The sequence below is a fragment of the Canis lupus genome, chromosome 4 (genome assembly GCF_011100685.1).
Source record: "Canis lupus familiaris isolate Mischka breed German Shepherd chromosome 4, alternate assembly UU_Cfam_GSD_1.0, whole genome shotgun sequence".
Lineage (NCBI taxonomy): Eukaryota > Metazoa > Chordata > Mammalia > Carnivora > Canidae > Canis > Canis lupus.
This window is the reverse complement of record NC_049225.1, coordinates 35,816,504-35,833,843: the sequence shown is the minus strand read 5'-3', so window position 1 is coordinate 35,833,843 and position 17,340 is coordinate 35,816,504. Positions and strand designations below refer to the sequence as shown.

At 54.5% G+C, this 17,340-nt stretch overlaps 1 protein-coding gene across 20 annotated transcripts in view; it reads left to right on the top strand.

The window, feature by feature from the left end:
* LOC102154920 (anthrax toxin receptor-like) overlaps nucleotides 1–17,340 on the top strand; it is a 32,844-nt gene that overhangs the window by 4,707 nt on the left and 10,797 nt on the right. For 5 of the 20 annotated variants that reach the window (XM_038534576.1, XM_038534572.1, XM_038534580.1 and 2 more), the window contains exons 1-10: nucleotides 52–190; nucleotides 8,708–8,789; nucleotides 8,892–8,925; nucleotides 9,890–9,968; nucleotides 10,046–10,114; nucleotides 10,438–10,515; nucleotides 10,610–10,670; nucleotides 14,619–14,834; nucleotides 15,984–16,053; nucleotides 16,614–16,701. In XM_038534576.1, coding sequence (XP_038390504.1) covers nucleotides 9,954–9,968; nucleotides 10,046–10,114; nucleotides 10,438–10,515; nucleotides 10,610–10,670; nucleotides 14,619–14,834; nucleotides 15,984–16,053; nucleotides 16,614–16,701 — 597 coding nt within the window. In that variant the 5' untranslated portion in view covers nucleotides 52–190; nucleotides 8,708–8,789; nucleotides 8,892–8,925; nucleotides 9,890–9,953. The other 15 variants (XM_038534577.1, XM_038534578.1, XM_038534579.1 and 12 more) reach the window with 15 other exon arrangements.

Genomic DNA, 17,340 nt, shown 5'->3' with positions numbered 1-17,340 from the left:
GGGTACCAGCCCCTGCACTCCCTCTGCTGCTGCTCCTGCTGCTGCCACCTCCACTGCTGAGCCCAGGGAGCTTCCTACACCGCCTCCCAGCCTGGAGAAACTTCCACCAGGGCACCAGGCACTATAGGAGCAAGACAGAGAAGCTGAAAACCTGCGAGGGTGCCTTTGATCTCTACTTCATCCTGGACACGTGAGCAGCCCTCCCACCCTGACTCTGGGGTGCCCCTCAGGGCACTTCTGACCCCAGGGTCACTGCTTACATGAAGGGACTCAAGGAGACCCCAGCCTCTGGAAAAGGGGAGGTGGGGACAGTCTTGATCAAACCCAAGATAAGACCCTCTGCACACCCCTTAAGCAGGGAGAGGGGCAGGTGATGGCCAGGAGCTCCTTCTGGGCGGTTATTAGAAACCTGCTGCTGGGTTTGTGTCTGTGTAGTCCTCTGCTGTGGTGCTTTTCCCTGGAGCGGACTCTCTTTGTGCTGGGTGCCAGGGAGATGCCCTGTCGCCTCGGGGGGCTCAGAGCGTCACTGCTTAGAAAGTCCTTGGCTTTCCCTCCAAGGCTTTTGCTTCTTTCCTCAACCACCTGGACACTGTGTCTCAGCTTGTGTGTGCTTTGGGACAGCTGGGTCTGACGGGTGTCATCCTGGGGAGCCGGGCTGTGCGCTAGGCACCTTGTGCCCCTCAAAGAAGGGAGGGGGTGGACTTGCCATGCTTGGAAAGATCGGGGATGTTGTCCTGGTGCCATTTCCCACTTGTCTGTTGGGTTGGGAATGAACTTTACGGGGTCAGTACTATCCGTGGTGTGACTGTGGGTGTGACTGAAGTGTATTTGGCTTCCAGAGCCCTTCCACTACACTTCCCTCATCCTCAAAACCGCCCCAGAATGTAGAGTAGGGAAGACCTTTGCATTTGCAATCTCCTGGGAAGGGGATGGGGTGTGGAGGTAGGTTGGAGTAGCCCCAGGGGGATGGGGGTGACAGGACTCAGGCTTCCCGGGTGCCCCGCTTGTAGCCCCCCAGGCTACAATGCCTCGGATTTCTCTTATGCTCCATGGAGGCTGATGACTAGGGAGATGCGTGCGCAGCCACCAGCTTCCAGCAGTAGCCGACAGAGCTGGGAGCCCCCCTGCCACTGGAATAAGTCCTTCTTCACTGTCCTGTGGAGGGACATCGGAGTTGTTCCAGGCAGGTCTTGCCTCATCGATGTAGAGGAGACGTTGATTTCTTTCTTAGGCTTTAGGGTTGGGGGTAAAAGACAATATGGGAAGCTGACAGACTCTGAGTCTTTGCAGAGAATGGCAGTGAATCCAAGGCTCCCTCTGCCTCCATCCTGCTATAATGCCCCGGCCACACACATTGTATCTGCTGTTAGGCCCAGTGTGGGCACAACCCAGCTGGAAAGGGCTCTGGGCACAGGTTGGGCACATGAAATAATATTGAGCACTTTCTACATAACAGCAATGTATTGAATACTTAAGCCTCTCAAAGCTTGGGAAAGTAGAATTTATTTCCCTATTATAGGGTAATGAAACTGAGGCTAGTGATTTGCTCAATATCAATCAAGCTAGTTTTCTGCAAAACATTAGACAATGGGAGATTACTCTCTCCTCTCTCCTAAGGAGAGTATGAAGTGGCAGGGACAAGAAGGGTTCCATTTTAAGAGGTGTTCAGAGAAGGCTGGGCTGATAGGCTGACGGTGAGATTGTACAGTGGGTGTTACTGAGCAGGGGTGGCTAAGTAGTTGGATCTTATTTTACAAGAATTACAGTTGAAGGGCCCAAGGGCAGACCCTTCAGGGAGAGCAGAGCTGGGGCTGGTGCAGCGATCCAGGGAGATGATGGTGTTGTGGACCAGTGGGGTAAGGGTGGAGGTGCTGAGTGGCCAGCTCTAGATCTATCTTGAAGAATCCAGACAAATTGGATGGGGGAGCTCAAGTGTGGTTCTAAACTGGGGACAAAGGTAAGAGGGGAAAGCAGCTTCATCACTGAGTCTTCCTCTCCACTGTAGGTAAATGTTATGACTTCTATCACAGATGAGGGAGGGAGGCCACTCAGGGCCAGGAATGACCCCTAAAGCCATCAGACGGGAAGACATGGAGCAGGAATTGAAACCCTGGAATGTCTTCCTCCAAAGCCCATTCCAAAGACTCCTAAGGCTGGGTGGGTCCCTGAGAATCCCTGTGGTGGTCTTGGAGGCAGAGAGACCCCAAGGCAGCTCCCACATGTGTGGTATGGATGTGGAAAGAGGGCCTGAGGAGGAGAGAAGCAGAGCTTCAAGATTCATTCATTCTAAGGACATTGGAACTCTGAACATTGTCACTGTGGGCGCATTGGGGATGGGAGAGGAGCTCACAGCTGCTTTCCCTGGTGTTAAAAAATAAACTGAAGCACTTTATAATTTTTAAGAATTTGAGCACACATGAATTTGAATTAGGAAACACAGAAACCTCAGTTGTTAGGAATACTCCACTGACAGGATCCAGTGTCAAGGTGTATATAGAGAAGACGTGGAAACAAATCAAAGAACTTATTTGAATGATTATAGTTTAAGCAGTTATCTTAATTGGGAAAGCTTAATTGCCTATTTGTAATTGGTGCATATGCAGGCTTTCAAAGCATTAGAGCCTCCTCAGTCCAATGGCTCTTTGTGTAAATATTTAATAATTCCCCCTTCTTGGTCATCCTCTCACACAAGACAGACTAACCTAAAATTGGGTATTAGTGCTGCTCTTGGTTACCATTAGGGTTAAGCTGTTCGTCTCTTGTTGTGAAACTCATAGGTAATGAAGTCAGACACATTAAAAGAATCATTTTTGCTGTTCATCTATTCATCTTTTTTCCTGTTTCTCTAAGTGCAGTGAGACCATCTGATATACTGATAATGTTTGTGGACATATATTTAAGACCCTTGAGAGAATACAGCACACCAGGGAGACTACCATGCTATCAGGAGGATAATAGCAAGAGACTGAAGTATGTTCTTCATCATTTTTGAAATTTCTCCAAAAGAGTCAGTCTAGAAGTTGAGTTGGTAGTTCGTTACAATTCATTCAACTGATCTCTTAGTAATGAGAATAGGTCAGTTCTGTTAAACAATGATGTCTCATTCTCAGTGATAGTTTTGCAGATGGACACTCAAAGTTAGACTTATACTGTGCGAGTAGTCGGGTATTTAAGAAGAGGCATTTCTATGGAAACAAAAGAAAATGGCTTATGGTTGGAGCCATGGTTCTGGCTTATGGTTCTGGGTCCAGAGAGCAGCCAGTTGAGAAGATTTCCAGACATTAGGCTTCTAGATGTGGGCTCAAAGCATCTTGTATAATTTGAATGTCTCTGGTGATGTCATGGGGCGTTTAAGTGATTATTCTGAGTGACTTATTTGTGTTTGAGCCATTGTGTTGATTTCTGTGAGGTTTATATCAAGTTATTCAGCTCAGTTTACGGGGCTTTAGAAAAGGACAGTTTTTGATCTTTGTAATTTCAAAACAAAAGGGTGAAAGAAAATAAAAAACATTAGTTTGGAAAGTTGTAGACAGATATTGGAGGAAAATGGAAGAAATTAGGATCCATTTTACAAGTAAGTAGATAACACCACCTCAAAAACAATAAAAAGGTCTAGATTCTGATATCCATGAGAATGTGTTATTATTCTCTACTGAGTTTGAATTTTTCTTTCTACAATTGCCCCAATTTCTAGCAAAAATAATCACAGTAAGACTAAGTTGTTTGCAAAATCACCCTAGTCTCATTAAACTGGTTTGATTATTTGCATAAGTGAAGCAAGAATAGTGATTTTATGTGTAATCTCAAATATGGTATTCCAATGAAAACTTTGATGATACTTAAGGGCATATCCATGCAGTACTGAGTGTGGTATATTCTGTAACTCTAATGTCAAGACACAGTGATAACAAGTGTTCGAGCTCTGCCCTGGAATCAATAGTGCTCAGTTCTCTACTCTCTTGAGATTCTTTGGGGGAAAAAAGATAAGTGGGCTTTGAATCACTTGTAGAGCAGATTTCTGTTCTCATAAAGACTCAATTTATAACATAACAGCTTTTTTAATTGTACAAAGAATTGGATTGCTGTCTGAATGATACCAGAGGGTTAACTCATCCTGATTACATTATCCCAATTTGCTTCTCTTTATCAGGGAGATTTTCTCAACATCATCACCAGTGCTTGTTATCTCTGGTCTTTCTAATGATAGCTATTTTAATAGATTTAAGGTGATATCACACTGTGATTTTGTTTTAAACTTCCCTGATTAGTGATGTTGATTGAGCACCTTGTCACGTTACTCTTGACCATTTGAATATCTTTTTCAGAAAAATGTCTCTTCAGGCTTTTTACCTACTTTATTGGATTTTTGCCCCTGCACATATTTAAAATAATTGTTTTGTCTTTTTCTAATAAGTGTGTTGCCTGGGTTCTTCAGGGATGGTTTCTGTAAATTTATATAGTTCCTTTAAATGAGCAGTGTTTTCCTATTTCTTTGTATGTTTTGTGATTTTGTTGTTGTTGTCGTAGATAATTGGGTTGTGAATTATTATGTAACTCTATAAATCAGAAGTCCACATTTGTTTGAAGGCATTTTTGGTTTTGTTTGTTACTATATAAGTGTATAGCAATCCATTTGTTTTGAGACTTTTCCAAACTACTTTTATAAAAAATATTCCTTGTTGGGTGTGATCACTGGATTGTCTTCCATTCTGCTTAACTTCTGCTAATATTTAGACAGAGATTTCCTTGAATACCAGGAGATGAAACAAACATAAATCCACCACAAAATTTTTTTCAAAAAGAAAGAAAAAACACAGAGATTGACCACCTCACCCAAGTTTTGAAGAATGATTCTGTGCATAAAGGAACTAAAGTGGAAGCCAATAGGAATGAGAAGCTGAAAGTAGGGACAGAAGGGAGCTGTGACTTTCCTTGCTGGTTGAAGCACGATGACACCAGAACAGGACTATCCTGGGCCTGTTCCAGCCCCTCCCGTGGTAGTGGGGCTCGAAAAGGTTTTCTGTATCCAGAGTGGCTCAGCTTTGCAGGCTGATGGGAAAGAAGAAAATAAAATAGTCTGAGTAACACATCTCTGTGGCTGAGGACAGGGTTCCCACTAATGTGTTGGTAAGTGAGGGGCCAAGAGAATAATGTATCAGAATCACTGGGGACTTTTCCATCCTCCTTCCTTCCCTGCCTAGAAGCCCCAGCTAACATGACCAACCATCCGAGTCTCACCAGAAGTCCCTCATCCTCAAGCATGGTCTGTGTGGTCATCCTCCCCACTGCTTACACTGATGATAGTCACTGCCAAGGTGACCCAGCAAGGTTGCTGAGAGTGTGTGGCAGACATCAGCTATGTGGGCTGGGGATGAGCTTGCTAAAGGGACTGTGGGAGGTAGGGAGGCAGAAATACTGCCCCCCTGATGGAGCCACATAATCCTTCTGATCAATGGTCATTTTGGTTTTCAGGTCAGAAACTGCAAAAGACTCCTGGAAGGACATTTACACCTTTGTGGAGAAAATGGTGAAGAAGTACCCAAAGTAGGCTTGTGTTTCCCTCTGCCAGGCAGAGTACACAGCTCTTTGGCTCGGTGGGCATGGGCATCCCTCGGGTCAGGAGCACAGATCCCAGGGCAGTGTCTTAAAGCAGGAAAGAAGATCAGATCACAGTCTTCCATTGGGTCATGGCAACTTTGGCTCCTGCCTGAGAGTCAGGCCATAATGCTGGGGATATGGTCTGCCCTTGAGGACTTCACGGATTAGGAAACAGGAAAACCAGTAAGAAAAGCAAAGGATTTGTATGACAAGCTTAAAAAAAGAAAAAAAAAGGAAGAATTTTAATTCAAGGCTGCCAGGAAGATGTGGCAAATTAACTAAGCTTTGACAGATGGAAAGGCAGGGTAATAGGAACCATCAGGGAGACTTCTTATGGAGCAAGTGGTCTGTTTGGCTGAAGAGTAGGATTAACCCAGGGAATTGCTGGGAGATGAGACTGGACAGTTCAGCTTGGGGCAAAGGCCATGTTGTCCCATAGTACCTGGCCACAAGGCTCAGATTTCCTGCTGTGAGCAAAAAGGAGCTACAGATGATCTTGAGCAGGGAACAGACTTGATCAAGATGGTGCTCCAAGGAAAAATATCTGATAATAGTAGTAAAATGTCTTGGAACAAAAGGCTAGAGCAGTAGGGAGCTGAGCTAGAGGCCTACAGTAGTATTTTATCTAAGAGGTAATGAGACCAAAAGACAGGGGCCAAGAGCAAGAAAAGGAGGGATGTACATGAATGGCTGTCAAACAAGAATAATCTCTTGGAGATGAGAGAAAGGTAAGAAAGGTACAGAGCAGGGAAAAGGATGAAAGTCCAAAGAATTTTACAGTACAAAAGAGGCCACTTGTAAGACCCTCATGCAGGAGTGTAGTACTAAACAAGTAGCACTAAACAGTAAATCAGAGGATGAAGTACTAAACGAGTCTACCTCCTTGTGCATGTAGCACGCATGAGCCTTATCTGTATGCCTATGTATGTTTTTGTGTCTGTTGTGTGACTTTTGGGTGTTGTGAGTATAAAGATGGAACAGGATGCTATTCTGGTGCTCTGCCTTGAAGGCCGCACAACTAACAGGCATCTGAATCTCGCACCAAATTTATGAGAACTTCTAGGATTTGGAGAATGGGCCACAGAGGAGAAGAACTGTGGAGGGATGCATGGAAATGGGCATAGATGCCCTGCCTGGTTGCATTGAACCCGTTTTTATTGAACTTCTTTGGTTTCATTTGGAGCCTGTTTCAATGGCTTCTCACAAGCAAATGCTTCCTCCCCAGCCCAAAACTGAGGGTGTCCTTCATCACCTACTCCACAGAGGGCCACACGCTCATGAAACTCACCTCAGACAAGTAAGTTCTTATTTGATCCTGGAGGGCCAGGCCTTGGGGAAAGCCAGGAAACTAAGAGGTTCCCTGGGAAGCCCACTGGAGTGCAGGCTAGGCAGGTCTGGACTCCCCTCATTGTGCACCCTGACCCCCAGCTCCAGTTCACCAGACCTCTCTGCCCCGTGGCTGCACTAACAAGGCCAACCCTGCACAGCCAGACAATCTCCACTCCTGTAAGGCTTCTCCTGCATCTATCCCGAGTCCCTTCTATCTGCACACTTCCTTGTTCATAGAACAGACTGGCTGTGAGGACTCCCTGGAAAGTGTAGGGCACACATGATTCCTTATGAACACCAATCCATGTTGGGCACCTGCTCTCCTGATTTATTTTCTGCCCTGGGACAGTGGGGGATAACAGGGACATAGAATCATAACCAAGGAGGAAGGGATGAATAGCTTTGAAGTGTTAATGGTCTAGGTGAAAGGGATCTTGCTTCCTTCCTTGGTGGGTCTGAGACAGGGGAGCCCATGACTGGGTCCTGAACACCAAGGTGGGATAGGGTGCTGGAGAAAGGCATGATATACCCACATCCACAGGGTCCATGGTGGACACAACAGTTTGCCCAAAAGCCTGCAGGTGAGAAGGTATGGAGTCTCTGAGTACCAAAGAGGTTAGATTTTCAAGAGCACACATTACTAGACCCCAAATCAGAGGGTGAAGTCCTAAATGAGGTTGAGCACCCTTAGGGCTGGATGTGGCCATCCTTGCGGCGCAGCACCCCTTTCAGCACCATGGAGAGAAGCCAGGAGCAACAGCAGTAGCGATGTCAGTGCATGGAGACAGCACACAGTCGGACTCCAGGACACAGGGGGTAGGGGCTGGGTGCCAGGCTCTAGTGGAGGTGTGCATCTGTGCCTGAGTGTGATTTGTGTCCAGGCCAGAGACACCTGAGTGAGTCTGCAGTGGCAGGAAACAAGTCCGCTGGGAGGGAGGCTGGCAGGTGGCAGAGAGCTGCAAGGCTGCCGGGCAGGGGGCTCTGGGGGAGGAACTGCTTCTTGGGGAGGGGGAGACCTCTGCCTTCTCCAAGGAGGGGGGCTCGGGGCCCAGATGTGAGAAGCTGTGGGGGGGGGGGCTCAGGAAGGGCCTCCCAGTCCTCTCTGGAGAGTGAACATAATGACCTCCTCCACAAGTGAGGACTCAGGAGTGGCAGTGGTGCCCAGGAGAGTGGAAAGCATGTGAAATTGGGGATGGGGCAAGATGTACAGCTGGGAAGACAGCTCATGGTCAGATCAGAGCCCTGAAAGCTGCCAGCTCCTGAGAAACCCACAGGAATCTTGACTCGAGTGAGGCTCAGCCTGGGATTGGGCCTTCCCAGATGTGCCCCACTGCCTAGTTGTTCAGGAGGCCTGTGGCAGACGTCCCAGATGGGCCCTGGCATGCAGGAGAGCATCCGGGGCGGGGACAGTGTTACCTGATACAAGTGTGACTCGGGAGGGTCTGCAGAACGTGGGACCAGAGCTGGGTCTTTGCTTGGTGCTGTCTCAGCCCTTTCTGCTGAGAGAGAGAGTAGGCTGGGAAGAGGGCTTGGTTCTGGATGCCAGAGAAGCCAGACAGCACAGGGGCTAGGAAGCCCCCAGGGCTGCTGACAGGAGGGTGACAACAGGGCAGAGATGGAGTGGCCCCAGGGATGAGATGGGTATTAAAGAGGAAGAGGGATCACTGGGGACAAGGAGTCTGGAGCCCCTTCCATGGGGCCCCAGTGGCTCCAGGACAGCTTGGGGCTGCTTTTAATATCACCCAAAATTGTACCTCAAGCCCTTTTCTGATCTTTTCAGAAATAAAATCCGCGATGGTCTTGCTGAGCTCCAGAACGTAGTGCCTACGGGAGCCACACACCTGCAGGAAGGATTCATAAAGGTACCAGGTCCCGGGGTCTGAGGGCCTGTGCTTCGTGGCATCCTTACAGCATTCCTGGGTCCTCTCACTGGCCTCCCCCAACGCTGCTTTGTTTCCTTGCAGGTAAACGAGCAGATCGAAGAGGCAAACTCTGGAGGTGAGCTGCCCGGTGACTTCACTGTGGGCAGGTGTGGGGACAGAGCCAAGCCCGGGCCAGCGAGGTCTGAGGCGGCCCTCATGGGCCCCTTCCCAGCACTGAGCCACGGAGCAGGGTGCTGTCCTCTCTGGGCCCCGGCTTTCTCCTCTGTGCAGCAAGGATGGAAACCCCCCCTCAGAACGCCCTGGGACCGGGCACATACCTCCTCAGTTCTTGGTAACCATGAGGTGCGTGACCTACCCTTGGCTTCCTCGCCAAGAAAGGAGGAACCGGGGGACCTGGAGCAGACAAAACTCCAGTTTTTGAAAAAAAGTGCTGGGTTTCCCTCTTGCTGCCCACACTATGTGATCACATCTCTGGCCCTGGTCCCTTTTCCCTTCAGTCCCTTCCCCTTGGCACTCGTTGTCCCATGACTGTGTCTCCAACACTGGACGAGGCCGCGCTCCGCCCAGAACTGTGTTCATCTGGACTGTGGGGTGGCAGCCCTTGCCAGGAAAGGAGGGCCTGGTGGGGAAAGGTGCTGAGCTGGCGGGGATCCCGCAGCCCAGGAGTGGACCCCTGGGCCTGCAGACCCGGCAGGACTTCCCTCAGGTGCTGCCCCAAGCTGGAGCCGGAGCCAGGGCCAGGCTTCCCACTGCGCTGCGGGCATCTGGTACAGTCGAGTCTGGCTGTCCGTCCCTTTGCTCACCTGAGAGGCTGACGCCTGTCCAGGGACGTGGCTGGGGTCACCGTGCGGGCCACGGTTGCACGTCTGGTCACGGCGCCGGTTCAGGAGGCAGGGCCAGGGAAGGGCTGAGTGTTGCCCCGGGTCACGCAGGTCCTAGCTGCAGCCTCCTGTCCCTCCGGGCGTCCTGCTGGCGGGCCCCTGGGGCGGCCTCTGGGCTGCAGGACTGGGGGGGCGGGGCAGCCTGTGGGGTCGCCCCAGGGGCCTCGCTGACCAGGATGCCCCCTGCTGCCTCTGCAGGCCCAAGTACTTCCAACCTGATATTACTGTGACCACGGCTCCGATACCATCCACGTCACTACCAATGATTAATTTTGAAGTGAGTCCAGCCCATAATTACTAGCATTTCACTGCATGTACTCGGATATTTAATGCTGAAAGCCTTATTTCTCTCAGGTCAACAAGGCTGTGAGGATGAAGAGCACAGTGTATTTTGTGGCTTACAAGGACTATAAGAAAGAGGAGGTAATTTGGAGCAGGTAACCAGGTGCCCCCTGTGAGCCTAGATGAGAAAAGCTCTCAACGGCATTATTCCCAGGGTTGCCCAATGATGCTAACCCGCCCCTATTGGCTACAGATAGCCACTCCGGAAATGAATAACACGCTTGTAAGGCCTACACAGCAGAGGTGCAGGTGGAAGGGATTTCCAACTTCCCTAAGGGTGGGTGCTGGCTGATGGCGGGTGCTGGCCCTCGGAATCTAACACCGCATGAGACGAGAAACTGTTGGGATGTGGATTTCTTACTTACCCTCTGGCTGTGGCCCACCTCAGCTCGTCTCCTTTGTAGCTGAGGAATATTGTTCAGACGCCATCTCAAGTGTACAAGGCAGAGCGGTTCCAGTCTCTGAACCGCATGCTTAACTCGGTGAGCGCAGGCTCAGTATGAGAAGTGGGGGAGGGCGGCTCCTTTCACTCCACCCCCTTCCCTGTCTCTGACCTGCCACCCTTCTCTTCTCCAGCTCGTGGGAAATTCCTGTACAAAAGTTACAAGTGAGATGACTTACTTCGTGTGTTTAAAAGGTAAGAGTTAGAGTCAGTGTCAGAGACAGAATGATGTGGTGCGTGTGCATGTGCTTGTGTGCCCACCTGGGGACTCGCCATGTATTTTTATTCTTCAGTTCTTGATATTTTTTCCAAGCCTTTTGTGAAGGAAATTTCCAAACCTACAGCAAAGGAGAAGCAAGTATACAGCGGACACCCCTGACCCACTACCTGGATTGTGCAGCTAATATTTACTATCTGACCAGGTTTTTTGTCATTGATGTGTCCAGGGCACTAGCTCTCTCTCTCATTCCACCTCTCTCCATCAGTCCATCCTTAATTTTGTTTCGTTTCAAAGTAGATTACAGGTATCAGTGCACTTCACCACACCCTTCATCCGTGTATTTGAACTAGGGACCAATGTATATTAAGAGTTACTTTTCCAAAATATGACAAAAGTAAGTGTATCATTTCATGAGTTCTGTCAAAGTAGAGCCCACGTGTGTGACTCCAACCCCCATGAAAACACAGACTGTTACAGTGGCTTCCAAAAAATCGACACTAAAGCATCATTCAACATGTTTTCCTCCTGCCACCTGAAGGCAGAAGTCCCGATTGTCCCTCCATAGGCTAGTTCGCTGTGTAAAACCATGTCCTTAACGGGCTCCTGTGGGATGAGCACTGTGTTTGGTTGATGCATTGGATTCAGTGGCTGGGAGAGTCCTCCCCCTGGGTGTGTGCGGGGTGCGCTTGGGCTTTCTCCCTCCCTGAGGCCGAAGTCGCTGGCACCCAGTCCCTCCTTGTCCTGCAGGGGACTGGCCCCGAGCAAGGGTGTCAAGCAGCCCAGCAGCAGGGCCCATCCAGGGCAGCACCTAGGAGGACACGGGGCAGAGGAGGCTCTCCTCTGAGATCCAGTGGGCAGGTCCCGAGGGCAGCGGGGGACCCTCGGGGTGGAGCGGGTGCAGGCTGTGAGGGCAGGAGGAACCTGGAGGGGGGACGCAGGCCCCGCTGTGGGGTCGGGGACAGTGTGCTCAGCTGCTGTCCCCCCACTGCCCCGTGAGGAGGCTCCCCAAGGCGCAGCCCTGCTGCGGCCCAGAGATCCTCCCAGAGGCAGTGATGACAGACATGCACGCAGCTGTCCCAGCCTGCATCTCAGGGCTGTCCGTCCATGAATGGGATCGTGCGGGACGCACCCTCCTGTGGCTGTCGCACACATTCCGTCATGCAGATGGAGCTCACGTCCTTCATCCGCGTCCCTGCTCGGTGTCCCGACTGTCTCCCACCTGTGGCTACGGCAGGCGGCGAACACCCTGCGGCTCAGGCTCTGAGGACAGGGCCGAGCAGCCCCCAGGTCCACCCAGGGCAGTCACTCCCCTCGGGGCCCTCGTCGGGGGCCTGGTGGGCGGGTTGCTGTCCCAACTGCTCGGCTGCCTGCGGCCTCCTCGGGGAGCTGCGCGCCTCTGCAGCTCCTCTCCCCGGGTGCCTGCCTGCCCCAAGAGAAAGCTCTCATCCTGGGGGGTCAGCCTCCCTGCCAGGGCCACGGGCCCTCGAGCCACCGAGCAGTGCAGCAGCCCCAGGGAGATCCGGCTCCCACAGGCCGCGAGGGTCTGTCCTGGGCTTCGCTGTCTTCCTGGGCCCATTCCTGGTGGAGGACTGGGGAGGCTGCGGGGGCAGGAGCAACCCCCACGCAGAGGGAATCCCTTGACCGCCGCGTCCCTTCTGCTCAAAATCTGGAACCTCACCCTGCCTTCCTTCCATGCACCGAGTCTTCCCAGAGTAACAGGACCCCATGAGAGTGGCAGTTCCCGGGCACAGATGGCGCGGCTGCAGAGCTGGGGTGACAACTGTGCAGGGCCCCCAGGGCTGCAGGGCACACACCGTAGGAAGGGGGCACCCGAGCAAACGGGCAGGGTGCGAGCTCTCCGAGGGGCGCAGGCCCTGGGGGTCCCAGGGCCGTCGGCAGCCCTGCCCTCAGCGGCCACCCCCCACCTCCCCCGTCACATGCTGCCACAAGCTGCCACAAGCACACTGGCCCACCTTCCCCAGGAGGCTGCCAGTAGCCAGGTTCCCTCAGGGTACTGTGGCTCAGGACTCCCCGGCTATGGAGCTGAGGACCCTGTCGGGGATCAGAGGGGGCTCCTCCCTGCAGAGGCTGCAGGGGAGCAGCTCAGACCTGGACAGGGGCACGGGAGGCGCAGGTGGGAGCTGCACTGGGCCCCCGAGATCCTGCCCAGAGCGTGGGGGAAGCCACCTGCCCTCTCTTGGCCTCGGCTACGTCCCCGTAACTGGGCGAGTGATGCCGAGCTCGTGGGACCTGGAAGATGAAGGGAAGTGGACGTGGGCCCACGGGAGATGCTCAGCTAGTGGGTGGTGCGGTTTGGGCTGCACGCCGTGGTCCACGCCTCAGGCTGGCACGGAGCTGCCCACGTCTGCTCCCTCGTGCCTGCTTGCTGGGCAGGAAGCCTCTGCCCTGTTTCCTGCCTGGAGCCCGGCGTCCCTGCACGCTGCCGCCCAATTTCCCCTCTGCCCACGTCTAAGCACACGGGGGGTGAGTGTGCCTGTTGGCCTTGCAGGGAGAGAACGTGCCGGAATGCAGCTTGTAAATGAGGCTTCTGTGGGCTGAGGGCGGCAGCCGTGCCCAGGTGGCCTAGCTGGGTGGGCCAGAGGGTTCACAGGGGACAAGCCCAAGTGCTCCGTGGCCCGACAGGGCCTGTGTCGCGGGGCAGGGGCCTGATGGGTGAGCAGTGAGCACGCAGCCTGGCACTGTCGGGCTCAGAGCAGCGGCGCGGTGTGGGCTCTGTGTGGGGGACAGGACGTGTCCCTGAGGGACATCCAGCCCGGCCCGCACGGCCGGTTCCTTCAGCGGCTGTCGGGGGCCAGCTGGCACCATGAGCAGGACGCAGGATGGCTGTGTCACAGCAGACCCTGCGTGATGGGCTGCGGGGAGGGGGCTGCCTAAGGGGGGGGGCGCTGGCCTCCAGGGAGCCCCTAGGCTGAAGCCAAGCAACACAGACCCTGGGATGGCAGGTGTTCCCGTGGTCCCAGAAGCCGCTACTCTGGGTCCTTAGGACACATACACAGACTGCAACGTTCACCCCTGAGCTTGGAATGGTGGAGAAGGCCTGAAGTCCGGGCAGCAAGGCAGACAACTCGGAACCCCGCCCTGGTCCTCGGGCGGCACAAAGCCCAGAGGTGGGCAGCCCTGCAAGGCCTTGCTGCTGTGCGGCCTTGGGAGTCACCGAGTGAGGGCAGAGTGAACCACGGGGACGTACTGGGCCGGCTGGGAGCCGCGGCTGAGGTGGGGGCTGACTGCCCGGGGCTCCCTGGAAACCCCTCTGTCACCTGCTGGCTCCGGGCCAGGCCCTAAGCGGCCCTCTCTGGCCTCCCTGCTGTTGGCTTCAGCCCCGGGGGCTGCTGGTGACCCCAGTATGTTGTGTGTCCACGTGGAGGGGAAGCACTTTCCTAACCCTGGGTATGGGGGTGAGGGTCCTTGCGGCCTGGGGGGCGAGGGGCAGGGGAAGCGTAATCCTCGGCAGACTTCCAGAACCGCGGCCGAGACAGGACTTCTCTGTTCCCAGGGGATTCCTCTGCGGGGTCCTGGGCTTCTTGCCTCCCTGCCCTGGGGTCTCCAGCCTGCCAGGCAGAGAGGGAGACAGGAAAAGGAGGAAACCCTAGGCATCAGAAAGCCATCTAGGCACCAGGTCCGGACAGCTGCTCAGGCCTGGGACAGGGCTGTCTGCAGCCCCGAGGTCCTGGTTCTTCTCTCATTCCTGTGGGAGACCCCACGGAGCACCCTGCCCGCACCCCTCAGGAAGTCCGTGGGCACTGGGCAGAGAAGCGCAGGGCTGGCATGCCCCCAGGTAGGAGATAAAGCGGAGATGGAGATGCGGAGCCTCCTGAGAGCGCAGGGCCCTGAGCACTCAGTGGACCCTCAGGGACAGCAGGAGAGGATCGGGACCCGCAGCGTCACTCATGTTGATTTGACAGGGTTGCTTCTTCATTTGAAGTCCCTGGGGATGGGGCTTGGCATGACCTGCTATTCCTGCAGACCGAGGGAAGGCAGCCTCAGCCCTGCATCACACGTACCCTTGAATGTTGCCTTTTCAGAAGACTACAGTGTACGGTACAGAATACCCAGTTCCTATCAAAGCAGGAAGGATGAAATTCTTTGCAGATATAAGTTGAAAGACAACAGTGTCTATGGTAAGCAGTCCCCTTGGTGCCTCCATGTGACACATGCCCCCTCCCCCAGGGCTGCCTCCCCCCGGGCTGCCCTCCCCCAGCCGCCAGGCCTCCGGAGCCCTGCTGTCCCCTCACTGTGGACATGGTGAGCATAGGGCCGTGTGCACAGTACCAGGGCCCCCTGCTGGGAACCTGGCCACCTGGACCCGAAGCTGGGCGGTCATCAGCCCCCAGCAGCACCACAGCCTCCTGGAGCAGGGCTTCACCCCTGCCAGGGGGCTCTGGCTGCCACCCGTGCCCCAGAGCTGCGCGCCCCTCCTGCACTGAGCAGCAAGGACCCCAGGCCCAGGGCTCCCTCGGGGCCAGGTGCACGGGGCTTCCCAGGAGGGTCTGCACGGTCCCAGGGTTGAGAGAGGGCGCCAGCTGCCAGGCCCGGGCCCCGGGATCCTGGCGCAGGCACACCTCCCGGGGTGACTTCCACCACATGGGGATCCTGCTCTCAGCCCATCTTTTCTCTCCTGTGACACGGGGCCCAGGTGGCATTGAGCGACCTGAGCCACGTGGCCTATGTGAGCAGGCGACTGGGAGCCGCTCCCCACGGGCACCCCACGTGCTGGCCGGGTGGCCTGAGGAAGCCACGAGTGGCAGGCAGATGTGCCCTCAGCGCACAGGGCATGTGGCCTCCCCAGAGGCAGGGCTGGGGCCCCTGTGTGTGCTGCCCAGCTCCCCCAGTTAGCCCCCCCTGCGGCCGTTGGACCCCAGTACATGGTGTTCAGGGCCCTCTGGTCAAGGCAGAGCTGCCTGCGGCCAGCACGTCATTGCAGGTCAGCGTCTTCGTGGGGTCGGCCTCCCCTTCCCCTCTCGGGGCCTCCCGGGGCTTCTTGCTGTGGCAGCACTTGTCACTCTGTGATTCTTTTGTTCTTGCTTATGTCACGGTCCCTCTCCCTCCAGGCCTTTCCAGGCGAGGTCCTTGGGAGCGGCCCTCGGCCGGCCGTCCTTTCCCTTCCAACCAGAGCACTTCCCCGGGCCTGGTGTGCAGGGGGGCGGGGAAGGCAGGAAGAGAGCGGGTGTGTGCGCCAGGAGAGTGAGCTCTGCTCTCAGGAGCTGGCAGGAGGGGAGGAGGGGGACGGCTGCACCCCCTGACAGTGTTCCCTCCTAATTCTCTTTTAGAAAAAAAACCCTACCGTATAAGTCAAAACAATATATTTTGCCCAAGACACGAATTTCAGAAGGATGGAGAGTAAGTGCCCAAGGTTGCAAAGAGATGAGCAATTTTTTATTTTCTTTTTACCATCCTGAGATGTACAGAACGTGGGTGCTGAGGTCAGCATGTGTCTATTTGTGGGAGGGCCCTGGCAGGCACAGCTTCTGCCCAAGGTGTTTCCCCAGAGGTGATCAGAGATTCCCTATGACCCAGATATTCCTAAGGAGGATAGAATTTGGGAGAAGGTGCCACAGGGCTGTACCTTTGCTCCAGGCAGCCTTTCAAAGATAAACAGCATACTCTATAAATAGAGAAGAGGCAGGATGGGGACACCAAGCCGCCCTTCCTGGGCACTTGGCCCATGACAGTGAAGACCTCTGACCCCATCAGCGCTCCTCATGCCTGCTCAGCCTTCACCTAGAGGTTGACCTTGCAATGCATAGGTTCAGCCCCCCGAACCAGGCCGTGTGCTCCCTGGTGGCCCCAATACCTGTGGATCAAACTCATTATACTGAGAACTGTGGCTCTAGTTTTAGCCACGTACAAGAGTAATGCCTATCCAGGTGAGTTCACCACCTGACCTTTCTATATCTTAGGGTGCTCCAGAGTGATTACAGCCTGGACAATGGCAAGACCTATGAAGGCAACCTCAAGATCACTGCGATTTTCTGTGTGAGTGCCCAGGTGGGGCTCAGCCTCCCTCCTGGGCTGTTCAGAGGGCCGCGCTGCAGGAGCACACACCCGGGGAGTCAGCAGGGCTCACGACCGAGGACCTGGGGGAGTGGCTGGTGCAGGCCGCCCGGGGCCCTCAGCGCTTCGTCAGCAAGCTGTCCCCACACTCAGGCTGGAGCTGCCCTGGAGCACCCCACAAGAGCTCCCCACGCACACCCCCTATGCAGGCCCTGCAGACTCTGTGAGCCAAGGGTCCTGGGGGCACAGGAAGGGGACGGTCAGAGCTCCGAGCAGACTCTAGAGGTGGTGCTGAGGCTGAGACACATGCTTGACCCCCCGGCCACCTGCCCCGGCCCAGGCTAGTGCCGGGGAGCTCGGGGCCCCACCCTGCATCCTGGCTGGGCGCTGTGTGTGAGGGGCCGAGTCCAGGACCTGGGGGACACTGGGGCACTGCAGGCCCAGGCCCCAGGCAGAGGTCTGCAGGGGGGGCCAGCCGCGGGCCTGTGCAGCCCGGATGTGTTTCCAGAGCGTGTGGGCATCTGCTGACGGCCCCGAGCCCAGGCCCGCGTGGGGCACCCCCGGTTGTTTGGCAGAGGGCCTCAGCCTCCCCCACCTCTGCGGCTTTCTCATGCTCTTCGGCTGTCCCTCTGC